This window comes from Mchenga conophoros, linkage group LG22 (genome assembly GCF_057382185.1).
Source record: "Mchenga conophoros isolate Kocher_MC1m ecotype Shallow Benthic linkage group LG22, M_conophoros_male_GT1.1, whole genome shotgun sequence".
Lineage (NCBI taxonomy): Eukaryota > Metazoa > Chordata > Actinopteri > Cichliformes > Cichlidae > Mchenga > Mchenga conophoros.
Genome location: NC_140546.1, coordinates 1,851,803 through 1,876,676, shown reverse-complemented (window position 1 = coordinate 1,876,676; position 24,874 = coordinate 1,851,803). Strand labels below are relative to the sequence as shown.

The 24,874-nt window shown below is 42.9% G+C and overlaps 2 protein-coding genes across 2 annotated transcripts in view; one reads left to right on the top strand and one right to left on the bottom strand.

Annotated features, from left to right (window-relative positions):
- Positions 1-13,486: 13,486 nt before the first annotated feature.
- On the bottom strand, positions 13,487-15,457 carry LOC146548479 (uncharacterized). The gene is made up of 3 exons (XM_085263255.1): positions 15,097-15,457; positions 14,425-14,481; positions 13,487-14,329 (listed from the first exon to the last, which is right to left on the bottom strand). The coding sequence occupies exons 2-3, from the start codon at positions 14,462-14,464 to the stop codon at positions 13,899-13,901; spliced, it is 471 nt and encodes a 156-aa protein (XP_085119381.1). The 5' UTR covers positions 14,465-14,481; positions 15,097-15,457; the 3' UTR covers positions 13,487-13,898.
- A 7,627-nt stretch (positions 15,458-23,084) lies between these two features.
- The window catches only part of LOC146548478 (uncharacterized), a 32,412-nt gene continuing 30,622 nt past the window's right edge, over positions 23,085-24,874 (top strand). Inside the window, exon 1 of the mRNA XM_085263354.1 lies at positions 23,085-23,176. Coding sequence (XP_085119480.1) covers positions 23,085-23,176 — 92 coding nt within the window. The remainder of the gene's footprint in view (positions 23,177-24,874) is intronic.

Below are 24,874 nucleotides of genomic sequence, written 5' to 3'. Positions count from 1 at the left end.
TAGGCAAGCAGCTTGGTGTGAAAAAATCAACTGTGGGAGCAATCATCAGAAAATGGAAGACATACAAGACCACTGATAATCTCCCTCGATCTGGGGCTCCACGCAAGATCTCATCCCGTGGGGTCAAAATGATCATGAGAACGGTGAGCAAAGATCCCAGAACCACACGGGGGGACCTGGTGAATGACCTGCAGAGAGCTGGGACCAAAGTAACAAAGGTCACCATCAGTAACACACTACAACGGCAGGGAATCAAATCCCGCAGTGCCAGACGTGTTCCGCTGCTGAAGCCAGTGCATGTCCAGGCCCGTCTGAAGTTTGCCAGAGAGCACATGGATGATACAGCAGAGGATTGGGAGAATGTCATGTGGTCAGATGAAACCAAAGTAAAACTTTTTGGTATAAACTCAACTCGTCGTGTTTGGAGGAAGAAGAATACTGAGTTGCATCCCAAGAACACCATACCTACTGTGAAGCATGGGGGTGGAAACATCATGCTATGGGGCTGTTTTTCTGCCAAGGGGACAGGACGACTGATCCGTGTTAAGGACAGAATGAATGGGGCCATGTATCGTGAGATTTTGAGCCAAAACCTCCTTCCATCAGTGAGAACTTTGAAGATGAAATGAGGCTGGGTCTTCCAACATGACAATGATCCAAAACACACCGCCCGGGCAACAAAGGAGTGGCTCCGTAAGAAGCATTTGAAAGTCCTGGAGTGGCCTAGCCAGTCTCCAGACCTCAACCCCATAGAAAATCTGTGGCGGGAGTTGAAAGTCCGTGTTGCTCGGCGACAGCCCCAAAACATCACTGCTCTCGAGAAGATCTGCATGGAGGAATGGGCCAAAATACCAGCTACTGTGTGTGCAAACCTGGTTTGAAGTTGAAGAGCCCCTCAGGTGGCTCGATGCACCGGCGGCACCCTGCACCAGGGCTGAGCCCCCATACACCCACCCGCCCACAACCCGGCAACACACCAACCAGGACCCAAGCCCCCGAGGCCCGGCCAGGGCCCCAGCCTGGAGACAGAGCACCCCCAGAACCCCACGCCCATCCTGGACCCACCCTGGGGCAGCCAGGCTACCAGGTCAGTAACCCACGTCCGTCAGCACAGACCCTCCCCTAGCCCCGCTGCACACAACCGTCACCTAAGAGCCAACAGAGCCCTTAATAGGCCATGACTGGGTTGAGCCCCCCAAGGAAGATGCTCCTGGGTAATCCCCTGACGCCCCAATCCTGTCCCTACCTCCACACCAATCACAACAGCAAAGGTGGGACCAAACTATGACCCCCCCACCCCCACTAGGTGATGGAGCTGATCAAAGGAGCCCAGAGCAATTGATCTGATGTGGTGGCAGAGGCTGTATCAAGACTAATGTAATCTAATAGATAATTTCTATATTGGTTAGAATTAAGATTATTTTTATTTTTCCAGTTCATGAGGACAGTTTTCTTGGCTATGCATAGGGCAGTGAAAACCATATGGGCGATATTCTTTTCTGAAGTGACATTATCTAAGCTGCCCAACAAACACACTAAGGGGGAAGTTGGAATGTTACTGTATGTGGACATCACATTTTGGGTTATTTAGACTAAAATACTCAATTTTGCTCTACAAGGGCCTGATGTCCACTGACAAGGACATTATGCTGCTACTGTTCTATCAAAATTTTAAACAAATGTCCTCATATGTGGCTCTCATTTTTCATAAAAACAAAAATAAGGTTTTAAAAAAATCTGGTAATTCTTTGTTTTTACACTCATTGGGCCCCAATATGCAATAGCAAAGAGAAATTAAAAATGCTGCTGTGGAAGAGTTCGGGTCTTAGGAGGTTAAGGTGAAATAAGTTTTATTGTGAAGAAGCATTATTACAACAAAGAATTATCCACTAAATACAAACTTCCTTACTGTTTTGTCCTCAGATTATGGAGTATTACATTGAATAAGCAGGAAAGTTATTTTTTGTTTTTGTGTTTTTTGTTTTTATACACAATAAATACAGAAACGTGGCTTACCATCCCTTCTAATTTATCATTTGAATGTCCAGGAAGTGTCACTGTAGGGTCATGCAATAGAGGAGGTGCTAGTAGAAAGTAAAGGGAGCGCAGCTGCAGGTAAAACAGTGCAGTGTGTTGATAAAGGCAAATGCAAAATGGGTGCATTTCTTGTGTAATTTTGTGCAGACATCAGTCTGTGTGATTATCAACCACACAATCTGCTCATGTCCAAGTGATGTCATGTGCAAATGTCAGTGTGCCATTCATTGAGATGAGATGAGATAGCCTTTATTTGTCAGTTGCAGGTCTTTTGCCCACAACCGAGATGACAGACCTTGCCGACCGTACATAAAATACACAAACATCACACTGGGGAGACAGGTCAGGCCAGGTAGCGAGGAAAAAACATTGAAATGTGTAACACAGAAGGATAATACAGGAATGCACAGATATCAACACACCATAGCACAATAAACACAGACAGCAACATGGGGAAGAGTTCCAGTGTGCACATCTGATCTGGGACCGCTGCAATCTTCGACTGCGCCTCCAACTGACCCGATGTCCACATCAGAGGGGAGCGTTGGAGGTGGCGTTGGATCCGGGGTAGGGAGGGTGATGCGTCAGTGAGTGCTTATCAGTATCAGTATATGTATGTGTGTGCGTGTCCATAGTTCAGCTGAGACAGTGTCCTTCGCCCTGCCAGGCTAAGTAAACAGTCTTCCAGCCAACCCAGGTGGCCTTGTAGGGAATGGGAAGAACAGACTAAACACAGTCGTTATCAGGGAGTTTTGTTCAGCTCCAGCCTTGCAGCTGGCACCGAGAGGGTATCCGCATAAATGATGTTATTTTTTACTTTAGTGCGAACAGCTCATATGAATTTCAAAGCAGTTCTACAGTGTAAAGGGAAGTCAAACGAAAAAGACAGGTGATCAGGGAAGTTAATTATTTTGTTGTGGGGAAATACCAACCCGAGGATATCTAACGCGCTTTGCAACACTAATAGTGAAAGAAAAACTTCAGAGGTTTAAAAGAGACACGGTTTCAAATAGAAGCGTATTATTAAGTGTCAATATTAAAACAATAAATGAGAAAATAACCATATAGTTAAAGGGTTAGGGGAGGTAGCCAATCAGGTCAGCTGTTAGCATTGATTAAGATAAGATCAGCTTTATTAGTCCCACGCGTGGGAAACTTTTCATCATGGCAGAAAGTACAAGTTTAAGAGCAGTAAAATTAAGAAAAACATGACAGAATAGGATAAGATAAAATCAGATACCATACGATACAACAAGAATAAAAGTGCTATATACAACAAAATAGAATAAAATGCTCAGTTATAGTAGGAAAAAAAATTGCACATAATATTGTATTTAAGGGAGACTGGGAGAAGGCTATCATGGTGTAATGGATGTGTGTGTGTGCATGTGTGTGGTCATCTGCAGAGACCATGTTGTCTGACAGCCGTGGGGAGGAAAGACCTGGGAAATCTCTCCGTCCCACACCGTGGGTGCTGCAGCCACTGAAGGAGTTGCTCAGTGCTGTCACAGTCTGCTGCATGGGGTGGGAGATGTTGTCCAACCGGGATGACACCTTAGCCACCATTCTCCTGTCACTCACCACCTCCACTGGGTCCAGAGGGCATCCTACAACAGAGCTGGATGTGTTTGTCGGCGGTGTGTTTGCTGCAGTAGGAGCGGAAAATGGCCAGCTTTTCATTATAATCCGCTGGAAGTTGCTGCGCTACCGTAGTCCTGGTCCGGATGGAAAAATGGCACCGTGTCATGAAACGAAAGCACCAAGACGGATCTCCTCGGAAATGTTCAATTTTCATTTCTTCTGCTAGCGAAACGCTTCTCCCGCTCGTTCTTTGCTCGATGATCCACTGCTCGAGTCTTTCCTCCAACTCGGGCCACCTCGCCTTATGTCCGCGGAAACTCCGCTGCATCTTCTTGACCTGTCGGAGCTCGTTTTCCAGCTTCCTCCACTTGCGAACCATCGATTCATTAATCTTAAATTCTCTCGCGGCTGCTCGATTTCCATGTTCCTCCGCGTAGCTTAAACTGTGCTTCATAAGCGTGTCTCTTTGCCATTTTCAGGGTTGTTAAAACAACGATGTTCTGCATAATGCACATACCTGTTCTTTCATACAGGTGTGTGCAATTGTACCGGTATATACGATCAACGCCCACACTTCACCCTTTAGCGTTCTCATGGTGTTCTCTACTATGTCCTCCTTACAACACACAGGGCGGACTGCGCTATAGGGAAACTTTTTGAAGAAAATCTAAGACTTTTATGTGCGCCTTATAGTCGCGAAAATACGGTACGTCATTGTCATGAGACACTCTCGCAAAAAAAGAAAATCATGGTTTTAGTAATGCAGTAACGCAGCGTGCTTATGGGAAAGTAACAGTAATCTAATTACCTTTTTTGCAATAGCAATCCCCTACTTTACTCGTTACTTGAAAAAAGTAATCGTATCTGCCCGTCTCTGCTAACTAGTCTCTCAGCGTGACTCTGAGACAGAATGTTTGTAATATTAGTTATACTGTGCAAAATAGTACTAACACATCAGAAACTACTAAAAGCTAATGCACAAAAGGAGATGTTTATTTATTATGTTTTTTTATTACTGCATACATCATGCATCTCTATAGAAAATACACACTTTGCTCACTGTGACGTATATGTCATTATCTTAGTGCACCTGCATGTCTGAGCGTACTTGCATATAAAATCACACAGGTGCAGGTAGAGGAAAATGTGTAATGGTTTTAGGTAAAAAAAACTTCCTTGTCAATTTACATAAAGATCGAAACTTGTGATAAACATCACAAATAAAGGCATCCCTTTCTAATGTGTTCTCAGAGTACATGTGATTGGAGCGAAACATTTCCCGGAACAATCAAACTCAAAGTTCCGTTTTCATGTTTTTCATGTAAAGTGTCCCACTTTCAGCGTCCATGCTTTTTGGGAATTGGGTTTGTAGAAGAAAATCATTAACAGTTATTATATTGAAAAGTGTTTTTAATTTGGGGAGGCATGGTGCCACACCCAGCTTAGTCTAGTTCTTCACTTCTGAGGCTGATTCGCTCTCCAAAAGTTGCTTCTGTTCATCTGGACGCAGCGTTTTGTGGGAGAAACGTTTCGTCATCATCAGGTGACGTCTTCAGTCTCAGCTGACTGCAGGTTTCAACCTTATAAACAGGACATTTGTATAATGACTGAAACCAGCCCGCTGAAGGAACAATGAGCTGGGAGGTCAGTTCCTTAATCATAATTATGCAAATTCTCATGACCACTGGTCAACAACCACTGACCAAAACCCACTGATCAATGACCATGAGTACCATTCACAGAGAGTTGGGGAATGGCTGCAATCACAGCATTGTAAGATGGTGACAGATGTACCCTTAGGCCCCCTCCTCCATTCAGAGATAGTCTTTCCCTTTTCACGTAAATGGCCTCCTTGACTCCGCCCTCAAACCAGCGTTCCTCCCTGTCCAGGATGTTACATCCTCATCCTTGAAAGAGTGTCCACTGGCCTGTAGGTGTAAATAGACTGCAGAGTCCTGGCCTGACGAGGTGGCTCTGCTGTGTTGTGCCATCCTCTTAGCCAGAGGTTGTTTGGTTTCCCTGATGTATAAATCCTGGCAATCCTCCTGCACTTAACAGCGTACACCAGGGGTCGGCAACCCTAGGCACGACCATAGCTGGACTGGCCATCGGGCATACCAGGCATTTGCTCGGTGGGCCAATGATTTCTTTCTATTTTTTTGGTAAGGGTATAAACAATGAAGGGTGGTGGATTGGTCAGATGCTGGCTGGTGTGGAAAAATAACTCAGCTGTATGGTGGTGGCTGTCGCGGAACTTCCACAGATTCAGCAAGTGGTGGAGGCCAGCAGGTGGATGAGGGAAAGGGGAGGCAAGAGGAGAGACCCGAGGCGGCCGCCCGGTCCGAGTGTCAGGTGAACCGAACTTCAGGTAAGAAGTTCTGACCTGCAGTCCATCTGGGTCAGATATAAACCAAGTTTAGGTGGAGTTTATTTTCATTATGCTGACTTTTTACAGTCAGTTACAATAACTCGTACTGCTACTAGCTAGCATGAGGGAGTTTATACAGCTGGGTGGTGCTATGATGTTACTGATAGTGAACTTTATTTTGTTCATAAGGTTAGTAGAGTTTCCAACGGCTCCTTACAAAAATGGAATCGTCTCACATTCAGAGAAAATATTACACGTTTCATAAAGCTACATAAAGCCCCCCCCCCCCCCCCCCCCCGTCCCCTTCTGGCTGCCTCTGCCTCAATTTTATCCCACAACTTAGACATTCACATTACTCACACCCTCATTACACATACATATAGGATCTTGGGGGTGGGCACAATACACGGAGTCCAAGTTACCATCAGGGTGTACACCTCACCCCTGGCTTCGTTGCCCACCTCTCAATTTTAAATACACGTAGACATTGAGGGCTAGCAGGAGGGACTATGCGCTTACCTGCTGCTCTCTGGCAGGTAGCTCCAAGCCCTCCTGGGTTTTAATTGCACCTTAGAACACACATGCATCAACACTACTATGAGCGGGTGGAGGGAGGTTTGGAGTCTTCTCTCACCCCCGTTCTCTGCGGCCTGCTGGAGCAGGGGGGCTGGGAGGAGGAGTTGGCCGTCCGACTGCGGTCTGGGGTGTGGAGCCTTCCTGCTGCTGCGGAGTCGGGGCGGTCTGCCTCTCCCCACCGCAGGGAAAAGGGTAACACAACCTGGGTCTGGGTGCAGTTCCCCCCTCCAGGGGCAGGGGTACCTAGACCCGGTTTGTAGAGTACGCTTGGGGAGTGTGATTGCGTATACAGCGTCTCTTTATGTCTGTCTCCACGTCGGTTGAGTGTGAAGTACATATGAGAGCATGAGGGTGGGAATGGATGTTTGTATCTGTGTGTGCCTGTATGTCTGTGTCTATATGTCAGGTTGGGTATCAGACGCCACCTCTCTGGGGACATCTCAGGCCTTCCAAGGTTTGGAGGCCTATCTCCACCCACCACCACTTCCCCTGCCGGTGGCGGACTCCCTCAGGTGTCGGTGCGTTGGTCGTTCTTTGTATCTGGGGGTGGGCGTCCGGGTACACACCGGCTCACTCCTTGGCGGCCGCTTATTGGGGCTCGCTCGGGCCATTTCGGAGGTGGGGTGCCCCCGGCCTCTCGGCCTGGGGCTCGGTCACTCAGGCACAGCTGGCTACCGGCGGAGCCCACAGGCGCGTCACTGCAACTCCCCCTGGCTTCTGCTCCGCGGCTGCTGAATGAGCCCTCATCTGGGACTCTCCTTAGCTCTAACTGGGACAGTGGCGCGGCTGCCCCTCTGTTGGTCTTCCTTGTTCTCTTGTGTTCTGGGGGCCTCTGGATGTCTGGAGTTTTGATCTCCTCCATACCTGCTTGATACCATAAAGGACAGGGCTGTGGCCCCCCCACACTCCCTAACAGATCATTACATGGAGAAACCTTTGGAATACAAGCATGCTGATCCACACAGGTATGCACACATGGGTATTCACAGACGCGGACTAAAGCTTTCTTGGCTGCTGCCTCAAAGCACACTGTGCGCTGTCTATCTTGCGTGCTGCACAATATCGTTTATTATTTAGTAACTATTGATATTTATGACTAGGTAGTTTATTGTGATGGTGCTTTTTTTTTTCTATTTATTATGTTGCTCTTTGTTGTTTGCTGTCTCCTCTGTTTGTTTGTTTTTTTTCTCCATACAGGTGACCCAGGAGTTTGTTTTTTTTGTTGTTTGTTGTTTTTTTTCTCTCTTCCCCCCCTTCTCACCGTCTCTTCTCCCCTTTAGTTTTCTTTCTTTCATTCTTTCCCCCTGTCCTATTAAAAAAAAAAAAAAAAAAAAAAAAAAAAAGATGACAAAGGATGAACTGAAGCTCCGCCATCACGTGATGTCACATGCTGCTGTTTCTGATGTCACTTTAAAAAAAAAAAAAAAAAAAAAAAAAAAAAGTGAGAGGAAGGACTCATCACACCAATTCACAAAATCATCTACAACCTGTCCATGGCCTGACTCGTCCCCCACTAGAAGACTGACGATCACTGTGTCGTCAGCAAACTTCAGGATGTGTCTGTTTGTGAAATTGCTGCGACACTCATTCATGTACAGAATGAACAGAAGGGGAGAGAGGCAGCAACCCTGGGGTGATCCAGTAGAGGAGGAGAGCACATCAGAAAAGACATGATTCACCCTCACACATTGTGACCTATTAGTCAGAAAGTCTGTCACCCAGCCGACCAGACTAGTGTCAAGCTTGAAATGATTGTAAAGCCTGTCAGCAAGTAAGAGGGGTTGAATTGTATTAAATGCAGATGAAAAGTCAGCAAATAATAATCTTGCATGGGTGTGGGGGGCCTCAAGATGCTTATACAAGAGATGCAGGAGTGTGACAGCAGCATCCTCCACACCTCTCCCTGCTCTATAGGCGAACTGGAAGGGGTCAAGATGGTGTTCAACATGCATTAAAATCTCCTTCTTAATTATCTTCTCAAATGTCTTCATCACTAAAGAAGTCAGAGCCACAGGCCTAACATCATTCAGTGCCTTAGGAGAACTGCCCTTAGCAACAGGAACAATGATCGCATGTTTCCAAATTTTAGGTACCATCTGTAGCTCTAAAGAAAGTGAGAAGATATAGTGAAAAATCCCACTCAGCTGATCAGCACAAGTTCTCAGTACCTGTCCACAGATGTTGTCAGGTCCAGGACTCTTGCTTTTGGTGTGTCTAAAAAGATTAGCTACCCCTGTCTCATCAATACAAATAGATGGGGGAGTGATAGTCCTTTCCCTCAGTGTGCTGGTCTGCCTAGAGCAGTCATAGTTCTCAAAACGAAGGTAAAAACTGTTAAGACTGTCTGCCAGATGTTTGTCAGAGGTAAACCCCTCTAAGGTAATGCTGGGAACGTCTCCCTCGTTAAAAGCAATTTTCCTTTTAAGAATCAGATCCTTAATATCTTTAGAGAGCCACGGTTTGTTATTAGGGAAAGTCTTAAATTCTCTGAGTGGAACCACAGAGTCTTTGCAAAAAGAGATGTAGCTACACACCACATCAGTGAGTTCATCCAAATCACAAGTGTTCTCTTGAAACACGGAGCAGTCAGTGCAATCAAAACACCCCTGAAGGGCAACACAACTGTCTTTTGTCCAGACATTAGTCCGCTTCACACAGGCCTTCTCCCTCCTAATCACAGATCTGTAGGCAGGGAGGAGGTGAATAACATTGTGATCCGAAGAACCTAGCGCAGGTCCGGCCACAGACTTGTATGCCCCCTTAATTGGTCCATAACACAAATCCAGCGTTTTGTTATGCCTTGTAGGACAAGTGACATATTGAAAGAAATTGTTCAGTGATTTCTTAAGATTACAATTGTTAAAATCACCAAGAATAAAATTAGGAGCATCCAGAGAGAGTCTGCAGATTGTGTACCACTTTAAAAATGGCATCAGCAGCAACTTTAACGTCAGCCTTAGGATGAATGTAAACAACAGTGACAAAAATTTGAGGGAACTCCCTCGGTAAGTAAAAAGGCCTGACAGATACTGAAAGGAGCTCGATGTCAGGAAGACACAACCGCCCCCGCACAGTAAAATTATTACACCAGCCCTGGTTGATATATAAACAAACCCCTCCTCCGTGAGATTTGTGTGTTACTCCACAGTTCCGATCCAATCTGACAGGGGTCCCAAAGCCGCTGATTCGCAGTTATGAACTGTTTCTGAGAGACAAATAACACCAGGATCCTTTTTTAGGTAGCTGACAGCTGGTAACTGTGCAGGGGCGGGTCTAGCAAAGTGTTGCCAGGGGGCCAGGTAGGGCATTAACAGGGAGAGGGGGGCACAAAGAAATACTTTTCTTTCTAATTGTCATTTAAAATTTCTAGCTTTTAACAAATAATTATCCGAATCTTGCGAACAAAGTTTTTATCTGATGTAAAATGTAGAGATGGCACGATGCCACATCTTTATGTCCGATACCGATATCAGAAATTTGGATATCTGCCGATACCGATATGAATCCGATATAGTGTTTTTTAATCAATAAAACTGTTTTTTAAATATCTTGCTGCATTTTGTATAAGCTCATACTCAAGTTTAAATAAACAACACTCAAGTTTACAAAACAAAACAACAACACTAAAGCTATTGTAGTAGTATTTATTTATTTTATTGTCATTGTCAAGAACAATGAAATTGCGTTTGGGGCTTCCATACAAACCAAAAAAAGAAGAAAATAATAAATACCCCTTAAAACCCAAGTGTACATATTTAACCCAGTGTGACTCCAATGCAATAAGACAATCCTTAGCAATAATGTTCGTAGAAATTCAGACAAAGACCTGAGAAACATGACAAAATACAACAATGCAACCCATTCAATATTATTGTACTGTGAGATATGATATCAGATATGATAGTTATCTATTTAAGAAAGAGGGGGGGGGGGGGCAGGAGGGGGAAGAGAATAAAGATATGATGCAACAATGCAGACCAGTTCATTGCTATTAAGAAGTTGGATATGGTTATTGTCCGTGAGAGGGGGGCAGAGAGTTCAGGAGCCTCACAGCCTGTGGATACAGGCTGTTGGCCAGTCTGGATGTTCTGGCCATACAGATATTCTGTTATACCTGTGTGTAAAAAATACACCGCACCCAAAACATTTCATAGTTCAGCAACACTGATCAATCTAATAAACTTAAACCTGCTCCATCCTCCCTATTCTGGTATTTTAAAGAGTACTTAGAAGAAATATTAAGCAACCTAACTAATAGGGTTCCAACTCCCAGCAAAAGAAAATAGGGAACCCCCCCCCCCCCCCCCCCACCCTCCACCTCATGATGCTTAATCGACGTAATCAACCTTAATTTGATGCAGTGTGAAAAAAAATGCACAGAAATCAATTATTTTTCAAGAAATATTAAATAGATTCAACATCTTTCTTCAACAAAATTGCAGACTGCACAGATGGTACCTTCCCAAAGGAAAAGTACTATAGCTGACTAGGGTATATTAGACTTAACAGTTACTATATATAGTAATGGACTTCTATACATTTTACATCAGATTAAAACTTTGGGTGTCAGATAATTATTTATTAAAAGCTCGACATTTTAAATGAGAATAAGAAAGAGAAGTATGTCTTTGTGCCCCCTTTTCCCTGTTCATGCCCTATCGGCCCCCCTGGCTAAACTTTGCTAGATCCGCCCCTGCACAGCTACCAGCGTCAGCTACGTAGAAAAAGATCCTCGAGTAGAAAGTAATATTAAATACATTCTAACAACAGCTGATCAAGCTTTAACGTGCTGCTGTTGTTCAGCCGCTGGTTTCCTCTTTCTGGTGCAAAGTGGGCCAAAAACAAAGAAGACAGACGATCAGCTGATCCTTGATCAGTTTCATGATTGAAGTAGCAGCAGGAGAGAGAGAGGAGGCAGCCGCTCCATATATCGGTTGTTAAGCTTAACGTGGGAATGCTTTACAAACATTTATCCGCTGGTCATTCGACATGAGGAATGACTTCTGCATTCTTAATTCAGCTCAAGACGCTGTAACAGTAACAGTAACACTTTCAATCCGCTAGTAAAAGGTAGTTCTATTAATCTGCGCTCATTACTCTTGAACCAGAACTGGATGCAAGTCCCAAAAGAACTGAATTGTAGAACTGAAACTGAATGGTGAGAAGTGAATCTGAAATTATTCGAGAGCTTAATTTTTTACGGATAAAAGCAAATGAATTCATTTTCAAAATATAAAATTCAATTTCAATTTAGTGATGATCATTTTCAAACCAATAAATGGAAATTCAAATTAGGCTAATTCAAATTCCGTTTTTAAAAGCATTTATTCAAGTTACAATTCAGATTCAATCCGAGCGATTCAAATTCAAATTTAACTTATTCAAATTCAGTTTCTGATGACACAGATTTCTGCCCATAAAACCTGCAGTCAGCTGACACTGAAGAAGTCACTTGGACGAGTGACGAATCGTTTCCCACAAAACGCTACATCCAGATGAACAGAATCAACTTTTGGAGATTTACTTTCCTGGATGATTGAGATGCATCAAGACGATATTCACTCTGTTTTCTGTTGTTGGAACAGCATCTATCATCCGTATGGAGGCCTCCTGGTTGACTCAGTGATTCTCCCAACATTTTCTTCAACTGACAATCATTGCCTGTCTTTAAACACGTGTCTTAGGTTCAATGTCAACACCATTATGGACTTTGTCTCCTCCTCCTTTGGCTCTTCCATCTCACTGTGCAGAGAGTTGAGGATTCATTTATGTCTGATGTACAGTTGGTCTTGTAAAGTACTTTATTTGTACTCTTAGATGTTTCTAGAAATATCTTTCTGGGGTTTCTTCTTTCTTCTTAAATCTTTTATTTAGAGATGCTGTGTTTTTCTCTCACACCTTTGGTATCTTTGCGAGCCCTTGTAGGGGAGATACAAGGGCTCGCAAAGATGGTAAATGTGACCTGGTTCAGGACACTGGCCCACATAGCTCTTTCTTTAGACTAAGCAGCACTAAATGACCCATTTCTAAACCAAGCTTTACCAAACTAAGTAATGCAATGATCTGGCAGGTGGTTTCGGGTAAGTGGCAATTAAGCACGAGACACAGTATAGAGTGCTTTCTACAACAAGCCATGTATACTTTACTTTCAATAAAAGGTTAGTGTTAGTTTGCTTTGCTTCTGAGAGTCTCAGTTCTGGTCCTGACAGTTCATAGCATGCTTCCTTTGCAGTTTTATTTACACAGCGCCAAATCACAACAACAGTCGGCTTTTATATTGTAAAGCAGACCCCACCGTAACACATACAGAGAAAAACCCAACAATCATATGATGTGAATATGTTTCTGTGTGTGAATGTGTGTGTGAATGTGTGGATGACTGGATATGTAAAGCGCTTTGGGGTCCTTAGGGACTAGTAAGGCGCTATATAAATACAGGCCATTTACCATGTTTCTGAACTGAACTTATGGAGTTGGCAGAACAGAGACAGATTTCTGCCTATTTCTGTGTCAGTAGCTGTTTATGCATAAATTTAATTTTGACCACTTTTGTTTCTTGTTGCTCTCTCGCACTTTACTACTTTTACCACTTCTATAGTTCTTATTAGGGATGTTGTGATGAAACTCACCTATGTTCTGCATCTATTCTCAGCACACGGCTCTTCTGATTTAGTTCAAGGCAAAAACATCAGGAACAAAAGGTTGGAGACATTTTTGAGCCTACCTGTAACCTGTCCAGTGTCTACAACACATGCACAGATGAACATAGCAGAAGCAGTGCAATAAATATTTTTTGTGGTCTTGCTAAAAATTCACACAAATTACATTTAATATAGAATAATACAGAAATAGCCTGTTTTTAAGTTAGTCGACTGAATTAGAAAGAATGAAAATACAGAAATACAGTTGTTAATGTCATTTATTGATTAATTCTACAATCTAGTGTTAAATGCAGCTGTTTTCACAGTACACAACAGACAGAAGTTAGGATAAATGATCAGATCAATAATATTTACACAACTGAACATCTTTCTTTCGTAGTTAAATATTTCATCTAAATGCTGACCCTCTGATCGGACGAATGCAATTAACTCATGTGAAAATAATCTGGGATCCTTTTGAACATGCACACTATACAGAGCAAGTACACATATTTACCGGCTTCTAGAATCAAAGATACATTTCCCACACTTCTATTTATCCCCTCCGTTTCGACACTTTCATATAAGATGAAAAATAAACATAAAACACGATCAGACTGGAAATGAAAAGATGAGCTAGAACTGTAAATACGTCTGCTGTTCATTGCAGATTAATTACAGTCACATGTTGCTCTTTATAGAAGTGCAGCAGCGATGATGGCCACTGTGACAGAAACCAGGCTGACTTCATTAACCACTGCCCCCGCTACTACTGCCGTGGGTGTAGCTTTGGTTGTGGTTGTAGCAGCTTTGGTTGTGGTTGGAGCAGCTTGGGTTGTGGTTGGAGCAGCTGTAGTTGTGGTTGTAGCAGCTTTGGTTGTAGTTGTAGCAGCTTTGGTTGTGGTTGTAGCAGCTGTGGTTGTGGTTGTAGCAGCTGTGGTTGTAGCAGCTTTGGTTGTGGTTAGCGTAGCTGTGGTTGCGGTTGTTGTTGGAACAGCAGCTGTGGTTGTGGTTGGATCAGATGTGGCCGAGGTTGGAGCAGCTGTGGCCGTGGTTGGAGCAGCTGTGGCCGTGGTTGGAGCAGGTGTACTAGTGGCTGCATCCGTGGTTGTGGTTTGTGTGTCGGCTAAAGATGTTCAAGAGCAACATTGATGAAATTATTTCACTTTCAGGCCCGTCTCCTGTACAAAGTAGAATTTGTGATATTTTGTGTAAACTTACCAACAAACAGAAGCAGGATGGCAAAGATCTTGGTCGTCATTGTGGAACGATCCTTTACTGTTTTAAAGATAAAATGATTGGTCATAGTATGATGTAACATTCAGAAGTGTTCAATGTGCCCTCACATTTGTCATTATTCCTACTCATACATCATATTATTATTATTATTATTAGTATTATTATTATTATTATTATTATTATTGTTGAAAAAAAGGATATAAAACATGAGAGAGAGGATATGCATTTATCCTAACTTTGGAAATTCCCACGTTAAAATAACCAAAACATTAAACACAACCTATAACAACATAGCTTAACTAAGTTGGAATAACTGAAAAACAGAAAACATAATTACATAGATACAAGGGAAGTAAAATAAAATAAATGTGTTGACCAGCTTAATAAGTAATAAGTGATTTTTATGACAAACCTTTGTTTAAAAGGAGAAAAATAACTCTAGACTTTATTTTTTAAGGAGTAAAACTATAAAACCCTTTTTCTCCCAGAAACAAAAGCACGCAAAGTACTGTCATAATATCTAAAGTGTTATTTCTTTCTTTCTTTCTTTCTTTTTCTATTATTTTCTATTAAATAATATAATGGAACAAAGACAGAGCCAGCAGTTTTCACTGAGGTTAAATTTGGTAAAATATCCAGGATGAATGAACTTACAGGTTTCGGTGGCTTCCCTCCTGAGATAGAAAATGTGATGCTCACAGAGTCCAACTGTTTAATTGTCGATGTTCTTCAGTCGTTTTATACCCACAGAAGGCTGACCGTGACATCAGGTGCTGAACAAAGACACAGGGAGGGAAACTGGTTGGGTGACTTCTCGTGTTAATGTGATATTAGATTTACTTTTATTTTTTTTACTGATGGCTGTGAACAGAGTGAGCGAGTCTCCAGCCATCACACGGCAGAGGCTCTTTCAGGCTCGGTGCTGGGTTTCAGCCAATGGGGTTAGAGATCTTGTCAAATCCACAGGCCTTCAAGCACCTTGAAAGAGTAGTTGTCAAACAGCTAACAGATCATCTGCAGAGGTTTATTTGAAGAGTTTCAGTCAGGTTTCAGAGCTCATCACAGCACAGAAACAGCTTTAGTGAAGGTTACAAATGATCTTCTTATGGCCTCTGACAGTGGACTCATCTCTGTGCTTGTCCTGCTAGACCTCAGTGCAGCGTTCGATACTGTCGACCATAATATCCTATTAGAGCGATTAGAACATGCTGTAGGTATTACAGGTACTGCGCTGCAGTGGTTTGTATCATATCTATCTAATAGACTCCAGTTTGTGCATGTAAATGGAGAGTCCTCTTCACACACTGAGGTTAATTATGGAGTTCCACAGGGTTCAGTGCTAGGACCAATTCTGTTTACATTATACATGCTTCCCTTAGGCAGCATCATTAGAAGACATAGCATACATTTTCACTGCTATGCAGATGACACCCAGCTCTATCTGTCCATGAAGCCAGATAACACACACCAATGAGTTAAACTGCAGGAATGTCTTAAAGACATAAAGACCTGGATGGCCGCTAACTTTCTGCTTCTTAATTCAGATCAAACTGAGGTTATTGTACTCGGCCCTGAAAACCTTAGAAATATGGTATCTAAGCAGATCCTTACTCTGGATGGCATTACCTCGGCCTCCAGTAACACTGTGAGGAACCTTGGAGTCATTTTTGACCAGGACATGTCCTTCAACGCACATATTAAACAAATATGTAAGACTGCTTTCTTCCATTTGTGCAACATCTCTAAAGTTAGAAATATCCTGTCTCAGAGTGACGCTGAAAAACTAGTTCATGCATTTATTACTTCCAGGCTGGACGACTGTAATTCATTATTATCAGGAAGTCCTAAAAACTCCCTGAAAAGCCTTCAGCTGATCCAAAATGCTGCAGCAAGAGTCCTGACAGGGACTAGAAAGAGAGAGCAGATTTCTCCTGTTTTGGCTTCCTGTTAAATCCAGAATTAAAATCCTGCTCCTCACATACAAGGTCTTAAATAATCAGGCCCCATCTTATCTTAATGACCTTGTAGTACCATATCACCCTATTAGAGCACTTCGCTCTCGCTCTGCAGGCCTACTTGTTGTTCCTAGAGTATTTAAAAGTAGAATGGGAGGCAGAGCCTTCAGTTTTCAGGCCCTTCTTCTGTGGAACCAGCTTCCAGTTTGGGTTCAGGAGACAGACACTATCTCTACTTTCAAGATTAGGCTTCAAACTTTCCTTTTTGCTAAAGCATATAGTTAGGGCTGGACCAGGTGACCCTGAATCCTCCCTTAGTTATGCTGCAATAGACGTAGGCTGTTCAGCTCTGATGATTCAGTAAGGACATCTCCTGGTTTCAGCTTCATGTTTCCCTCTCACCACATATCCAAACCGACATCATGACCAGCAGTTTTTTTGCAGCTGTGGCTCCAGCAAACATCAGCTGATACTAGAAATTAATATTAAATCAATTCTAACAACAGCTGATCAAGCTTAAACGTGCTGCTGTTGTTTAGCGCGACATCCGCTGGTTTCCTCTTTCTGGCGCAAAGTGAGCGATAAATAAACAAGAGAGAAAAGCCGATCAGCTGATCACTGATCAGTTTCATGATTGAAGTAGAAACAGGAGAGAGAGGGGAGAGGATGAGAGAAGAAGAGGCAGCTGACAGCGTAACGACAGAATAACTCCAGCTTTGTGTCTTTTCCATTGTACCTGAAGTCCGGGACAAACTGTGTTTCTTTTCCCCTCAATACGAAACGCGTAATATTTTCTCTGAATACGTCATACCTGGACCTGGGAGTATAGAATATCTTTGGGGAGTGTCAATGGGTGTGTCGTGCTCATTTCTCTTTATCTCCACGTTGGACGAGTGCTGAGTATTTGTGTGCATGAGGGTGGGAATGCATGCTTGTGTCTGTGTTTCAGTTTTCAGTTTTATTTGTCATATGCAAGTTAGCACAGGGTCAACATTGCAATGAAATGTGTTTGACGAGCAGCAGTCACTCAGCAGCATGATACAGTAGAAGAAAATAAAATAAAATAAAATAAATAAATAGAAAAATAGTAAGGAGCAAAATATTAGAGAGACGTGGTAAAAGAGAAAAGATGACTAAATATATCTATAAATATAAATATATGTACACTAGTAATTAAATAAGAAAATCTTGAAAAGAAATATGACGGGGGGCAGATGGGATATTGCACAGGAATGAGCAGCAGAAAATCACAGTATTGCACTTTTAAATATAAATATCAACGACAATAAAGTGGAGTGACCAGTGCAGATTAAACAGAGTACTTGTGAAGCTGCAGGTAGCTTGCATTATTTATTACATAAAACTCAGAACTAGGCATCAGTTATGTTACACGTTTGTGCAGTTATATATGTTCTTGAAAAGAACATATGGACTGTGTGTGTGTGTGTTTAAGTGTTGTGGTTGAGGTGTCGTATGGCTTGATGGTAGAAACTGTGTTTAAGTCTTGTAGTCCGAGCAGACAGACTCCTGTAACGTCTGCCAGATGGTAACAAGAACAGCTGATGTGCTGGGTGGCTGTGGGCCTTGATGATGCTGTGAGCTTTACGGAGGCATCGCTGGAAATAAATGTCCTGAATGGCAGGAAGCCTCGTGCCAGTGATGTGCTCTGCTGCCTTCACCCTCTGTAGTGATTTACGGCTGCTGGCAGAGCAGCTTCCGTACCAAACTGTGATCTAGCTCGTCAGCAAGCTCTCGACTGCACACCTGTAGAAATTTGAGGTGATGTTGGCGTTCATGCCAAACTTCCTCAGCCTCCTCAGGAAGTAAAGCCGCTGGCGAGCTTTCCTGATAGCAGCGTCTGTGTGAAGGGTCCAGGAGAAGTCCTCGGTGATGTTGACTCCAAGGAACTTGAAGCTGCTGACCCTTTCGACCTTGACACAGTTGATGTAGATGGGCTGGTGCTCCCTGACTGGTCGTTTCCGGCAGTCCACTATCATCTCTCTAGTTTTGCTGATGTTGAGAGTCAGGTTATTTTCCAGGCACCACTCGTACAGCGCCATCACCTCCTCTCTATAGGCGTCTCATCATTGCCTGTGATGAGGCCTAGGATGGTTGTGTCATCCGCAAACTTGATGATGATGTTGGACTCGTGTGTGCCTGTTTGTCTATGTCCATGTGCCAGCTTGAGTCTCCGCCTCTGCCTCTCTGGGACATCTCAAGCCCCCCTAGGTGTGGAGGCTTGTCTCCACCCACCACACTTCCTGCTGGTGGCTGATGCCCTCAGACGTATGTGCGTTGGTGGTTCTTGGTGTCCGGGGCTGGGCGCTCAAGTATGTACCTCACTCCCAGCGGCTGCTTGGTGGGGCCTGGCACACATGGCCGGGTTCGGGCCCCTTCCAGGGGGGTGGCGTGCCCTCGGGCCTCTGGGACCGGGGCTGGGTCCTTCTGGTGCGACTGGCTGCCTGCAGGCTCGTCACTGCAGTGCCCTGTGGCTTCTGCACCGTGGCTACTGGGTGACCCCATGTCTGGGGCTCTCAGCTCTTTCCAGGAGGGTGGTGCAGTTGCCTCTCAGGTGGTTTTCCTTGGGCTTTTACCCTCTGGTGGGTCTTCTCCATGTCTGCTTCATGCTCTGGGGAGCAGGACTATGGCTCCCCACACCTTCTAGCAGATTGTTACATGCAGAAACCTTTTGAACTCAAGCGGGCTCACACACACAGATGTGCACACAGGTGCACACAGATTTTCTCAGAGTATATTGTGCGCTGTCGGTCTTGTGTGCTGCTAAATAACATTCAATATTTAGTATTTAGTGTTACTTACACATGTCTAGGTTGTTGCTTTGATCTCTGTATTGTGTTCTCTTGTTGTTTGTTTTTATTTTTCTTCTTTTAACAGCTGATCCAACAGATTTTCTCCGGGCCTTCTCTTACTGTCCCCCTTTCCCTCTGTTTTTCTTTCTCCCTTTCTTTCTTTCTTTTTATGGGCGACCGTGGCTCAGGGGGTTGGGAATCGCATCTGTAACCGGAAGGTTGCCGGTTCAATCCCTGAGCCCTCTGTCCTGGTCGTTGTGTCCTTGGGCAAGACACTTTACCCTACTTGCCTACTGGTGTTGGCAAGAGGGGCCGATGGCGCGATATGGCAGCCTCGCTTCTGTCAGTCTGCCCCAGGGCAGCTGTGGCTGCACCTGTAGCTGCCTCCACCAGTGTGTGAATGTGAGAGTGAATGAATAGTGGCATTGTAAAGCGCTTTGGGTGCCTAGAAAAGCGCTATATAAATCCAATCCATTATTATTATTATTTTTTCCCTTTCTCTCTAACTGTCTGTCCAATTTGTTATACCTTAAAATAAAATAAGTTAATAAACAACAATAATATAGATGGCAAATCGCCTGTATTTATATAGCGCTTTACTAGTCCCTAAAGACCCCAAAGCGCTTTACACATTCAGTCATCCACCCATTCACACACACAGATCAATCAAGTGGACTAATAGGGCATTGGCATATTAGTCCACTTGGAAAAATAAATATGTTGAGCATCTTTCCTTCAGGCAACTATTCTGATTGCTAAAGTACTGAGTAGGACAGGAAAAAAAATGACACTGAACATGTGAAACAGTTCATATAAAATCCAAAACCTTTATAACAAACAGTGACAGGCTCATGCAGAAGCAGCACTTATATATCTATCTGAATAGAAGAAGAAAAATCACACTCTCACACATAACCCACACTGGTGTTCATCCAGTACTTTATATTTATCAACAAACAGATCCAATCAAGGGTTACGGTTTTCAGAATATTTCTAAAAGGTCAGCAAAAAATAATACCGCTCTATAGTTATTCATGTAGCGTCGCTCTCCATTTAAAAAAATGGAGTTACCTTAGCTAATCTCATATAATCAGAAAATACTGATTACATATGGATATAAATAAGCTTTTAGAGTAAAATGACAATCATATATATATATTTCACCTCTGTAATATTCTGGATATTTATAATTGAGCTATTTGCACATATATAAGTGCTGTTCCTGATATTTTGTGAACTTGTAACATATTGTATTATTTAACAAGTTCAGTCTGTTACTGCTTTTGTCTTGGAGCAGCTGTAACCCTCATAATTTCCTCAGGGATTATGAAAGTATTCTGAATCTGATTACTATAATCTGAGTGATTCCTTCAGTTCATCTTTAATCTTTTATTTCATTTATTTATTTACAATTTCAATGACATCAGTTTCATTTATTCCACAAAGAAATCCAGAACTCAAAATACTGATCAAACTATTTCTTTATTATTTCTGAATTATTTCACTGCCTCTCTGTTGTAAAAACTAATCGTAAGGTATGTTTTTCTTGTTGTTTATTATAAAACTCTGAGTCTAAATTTAAAAACATGAAACTAACAGAAACTAAGCCAGACGTTTGTTGTTTCATTTCCATTAGAGCTGCAGTCAAAGGCTGTGTCTCCCCTCATGCTCCGGTTGATTAACTCCTGACATGCGGTGAAAGAGGATATGGGATTCATTAGCTCGCAAAAACGATTCCTTTGTCATTTGAGCCAATGTTTGAGAGCAATCTGGTGCGCAGGTTCACTTTGTTTGCTTGTTTCCAATGGAGAGTTTCTCATAGACGGTGTGTTTACCCATCCAACCACTCACAGATGGTTCAGTGCTGTGATGGTTCAGTCAGAGATGTCGGTTCAGGACTGAATAAAACCAACTGGGCTGTCTCATTATCATTTTGTTTGTTTGTTTTTTAATAGACACATCAAACACCCACACGTCTGTCTATATATCCTTTAAAAAATTTCTTTCAAACCATCATTAACTTAACCTCAGCTCGGAGCCTGTGCCAGCTATCATCGGATGAAAAGTGTGTGTTTACAAGAAAATCAACAATAATAAAGTGGCTAAATGTGTGTTAAGAGATGTCACAGTGCAGGCTCGAATTATTTGAAGTAGTTTGAGTGCCTCGTCTACAACGTCATAAAACCTCCTCACGGTTCTGGGTCTGGGTCCCAGTGTTTTGATTTGTGGGGTTATTGCTGTCTGTGCTTTGGTTTTGTATTTCTAGATCTTTGATTTTAGTCCCACTGGTTTTCTCTGTTTTCAGGTCAGTCGTGTCCCTGTGTGAAGCCCGTGTCCTTGAGTCTGTGTATTTCCTGTTTTACTTTGGTAGTCTTCAGTCTGTGTGCGTCAGGTTGTGTTTTGTTGTCCTCTGTCTCTGTCACGGTTCGACCCAGCATTTTGAGTTTATTATGTGTTGGTTTATCTCTTGAATGATCGTTGTGTTACCTTTGTGATTTGTTGGTTACTATTTGAGTTCCATGTTTCTGTTTACTCGTGGTTAAGGATTTGTGTTCTCATGTTTTGTGTGAGTTTAGTTCTGCGTCCTCGTGTAGTGATCTCTTGTTTCCTGTTTTATTGTGGAGGTCTGTGTCTCATGTGAATGTGTTCAGTTTTACCTCATGTCTCGTCTCGTTAATTACTCCCAGCTGTGTGTAATCCCCCTGTGTTTCTCTGTGTGTATCTAAGTCGTGTCCTCTGTCATTGTAGTTGCTGGTCTGTCTGTGTATCCACCATGTTTCATTCGTGTGCTCCCTGCCGTCATCATCATGTACCATCGTCTTCCTTCCTTTATGTCCAGGTTCGTGTTCTTGTTCATGCTCAGTAGTTTAGTTGTCCCAGTATAGTTTAGATCTCCATTTTGCCATTTGCCTCTCTATATTTCAATTCAATTCGATTCAATTTTATTTATATAGCGCCAAATCACAACAAAAGTCGCCTCAAGGCGCTTCATAGATACAGAGAAAAACCCAACAATCATATGACCCCCTATGAGCAGCACTTTGGCGACAGTGGGAAGGAAAAACTCCCTTTTAACAGGAAGAAACCTCCGGCAGAACCAGGCTCAGGGAGGGGCGGGGCCATCTGCTGTGATTGGTTGGGGTGAGAGAAGGAAGACAGGATAAAGACATGCTGTGGAAGAGAGACAGAGGTTAATAACAGATATGATTCAATGCAGAGAGGTCTGTTAACACATAGTGAGTGAGAAAGGTGACTGGAAAGGAAAAACTCAATGCATCATGGGAATCCCCCGGCAGCCTACGTCTATTGCAGCATACCTAAGGGAGGATTCAGGGTCACCTGGTCCAGCCCTAACTATATGCTTTAGCAAAAAGGAAAGTTTGAAGCCTAATCTTGAAAGTAGAGATAGTGTCTGTCTCCTGAATCCAAACTGGAAGCTGGTTCCACAGAAGAGGGGCCTGAAAACTGAAGGCTCTGCCTCCCATTCTACTTTTAAATACTCTAGGAACAACAAGTAGGCCTGCAGAGCGAGAGCGAAGTGCTCTAATAGGGTGATATGGTACTACAAGGTCATTAAGATAAGATGGGGCCTGATTATTTAAGAGCTTGTATGTGAGGAGCAGGATTTTGAATTCTGGATTTAACAGGAAGCCAAAACAGGAGAAATCTGCTCTCGTGATTTGTTTCGTGTTCAATAAATCACGACTTCACGACTGCCTGCGTTTGGATCTTCCTTTACCTTTTCCACACGGCTCTTCTCACTCGCGTGACAGTACGGACCAGCCAGATATGGATCCAGCGGCATTCACCCCACCCACAGAGCTTTGAGAGCTCATAACGGGCTCAGCTTCAAAATTAATCAACCTGTGGCTTGAGCATGAGGGAGAAGTGTTTCTCTACGTTCTGGAAGCCAGCCTACAACAGCTTATTTCCGATTATCCCCGGCTATTGGACTCACTGCACCCGCTGGTACAAAACTTCATTTTGATGGACCGCAGTGCTTGAAAAAAGCCTGGGTGACAGTGCTGTAAGTCATGCCTCCACCATCACCCTGTGTGAATGTGGACGTCAAATTCAAATTCAAATTTTATTTGTCACGTACACAGTCATACACAGTACGATATGTAGTGAAATGCTTGGACAACTGCTCGTGACCTAAAGAAAACAAAAAAGGAAAAGGCTATGAATAAGATAGGAAATAAATATGAAAAATTAAAAAGGGTAAATTTAACTAGGAAGGAATAAAATATAAATTAAGGTTAAAAATGAAATAACTGTACAACACAAATTAGAATGAAGGGTAAATTTAACTGGGAAAGAATAAGATAAAATATATAAATTAAAGTTGAAAATAAAATAACTGTACAACAAAATACACAAATCACACTGCACCGATGCCAAACAACACTGGCAGAAAAACAGTATTTAATGTCCTGGAATAAGAACTGGTTGTTTGGTGGTTGTGATTGACTAATGCCAAGCAGACAGACTTCAGACCTGTGGCCTGCTGTTGTTAATAAAAAGCAGAAGAAACTGCTGTGATCTGGATTTTTCTTCACGTTGCCTTGCTTTATGTCCCTGCCGATTGAGCACTGACTCCACAGTGAAACAGGAGATGAGTCACGGGGACAATGATCTTTTTGTCATTCAAGCTTTGGTTTGAGAGAAATACGATGAGCAGGTGCACTTTGTTTGTTTGTCCCCAGTGGAAAATTGCTGTGACGTTTCAGTGTGTTGCGTATGCTGCTGCTCCTTTGACAGTCCCAGGTCTGACTGATTTGTCAGACACATCCAGGTCTCCTCTGTGTCCATTTTCCATGCAGTGAGCAAATATCCACTGCCTTCTGTAGCTCTACAGAAGGTCATTTAAACCTGTAGAGCAGTAAGAGGAGATATATATATATATATATATATATATATATATATATATATATATATATATACACACACACACACACACACACACAGTGCCTTAGTTTTATGCAGCACCACAGGGGTTTTACGATGAGTGTTTGTGAAACTGTTTGTCACTGAATAAAAGGCGGCAAGGGGACACTAGGAGTCGGAGTCGTCTGAGGTTGGGTGCAGAGTTGCTGCTCTGAGATTCCGACTGGACTCCCCTTGCGCAGGGTAAAACGATCGACCACTGTTTGTCTTGCTTTGTTCACGGTGATAAGTCTCTGAATCAGCGGGGCCTGCAAGAGCAGACCTAACACCCAGGACCGCTTACCAATATTTTTGGCTTTGGTTTGGCTTTTGTGTTTACTGACAAAGTCAATATTAATAAAAAATGAAAACAAAATATTTGAGTGTCTTTATGAAGCGTTCTGGTGTAACCACAGGAGCGTGCTTAGTTCCTTTTGTTTGTCATGAAGAAACCACAAACAAACCTTTGGTACTGAGTCGTGTCTGTCAGCGGAGCCTCGTTGGTATGCTGTCGCTTCTCCAACTCAGTACTGCTCAGCAGGTTTAGGTAGCAGAAAAGAAATGTGATGCCAAACCAGCCTGCAGGGTAATATGATACAGCTCTGTGCAGTATAACCTGTAATGATAATTAGTATGGTCAAAGAATGGTGGCCCTGGGTGATATTTTTCAGTGTCTTTTTGGTCTTACATTAAGATTATTTTCCAAATTCCAATTACAATAAAAGGTGTGAGAGAAAAATC

Excerpts from the sequence above, each read along its gene's own strand:
- LOC146548479 (XM_085263255.1), bottom strand. The coding sequence starts at position 14,464 with ATGACGACCAAGATCTTTGCCATCCTGCTTCTGTTTGTTG. Across the intron at positions 14,330-14,424 it reads CATCCTGCTTCTGTTTGTTG|CCGACACACAAACCACAACC; the intron begins GTAAGTTTACAC and ends GAACATCTTTAG.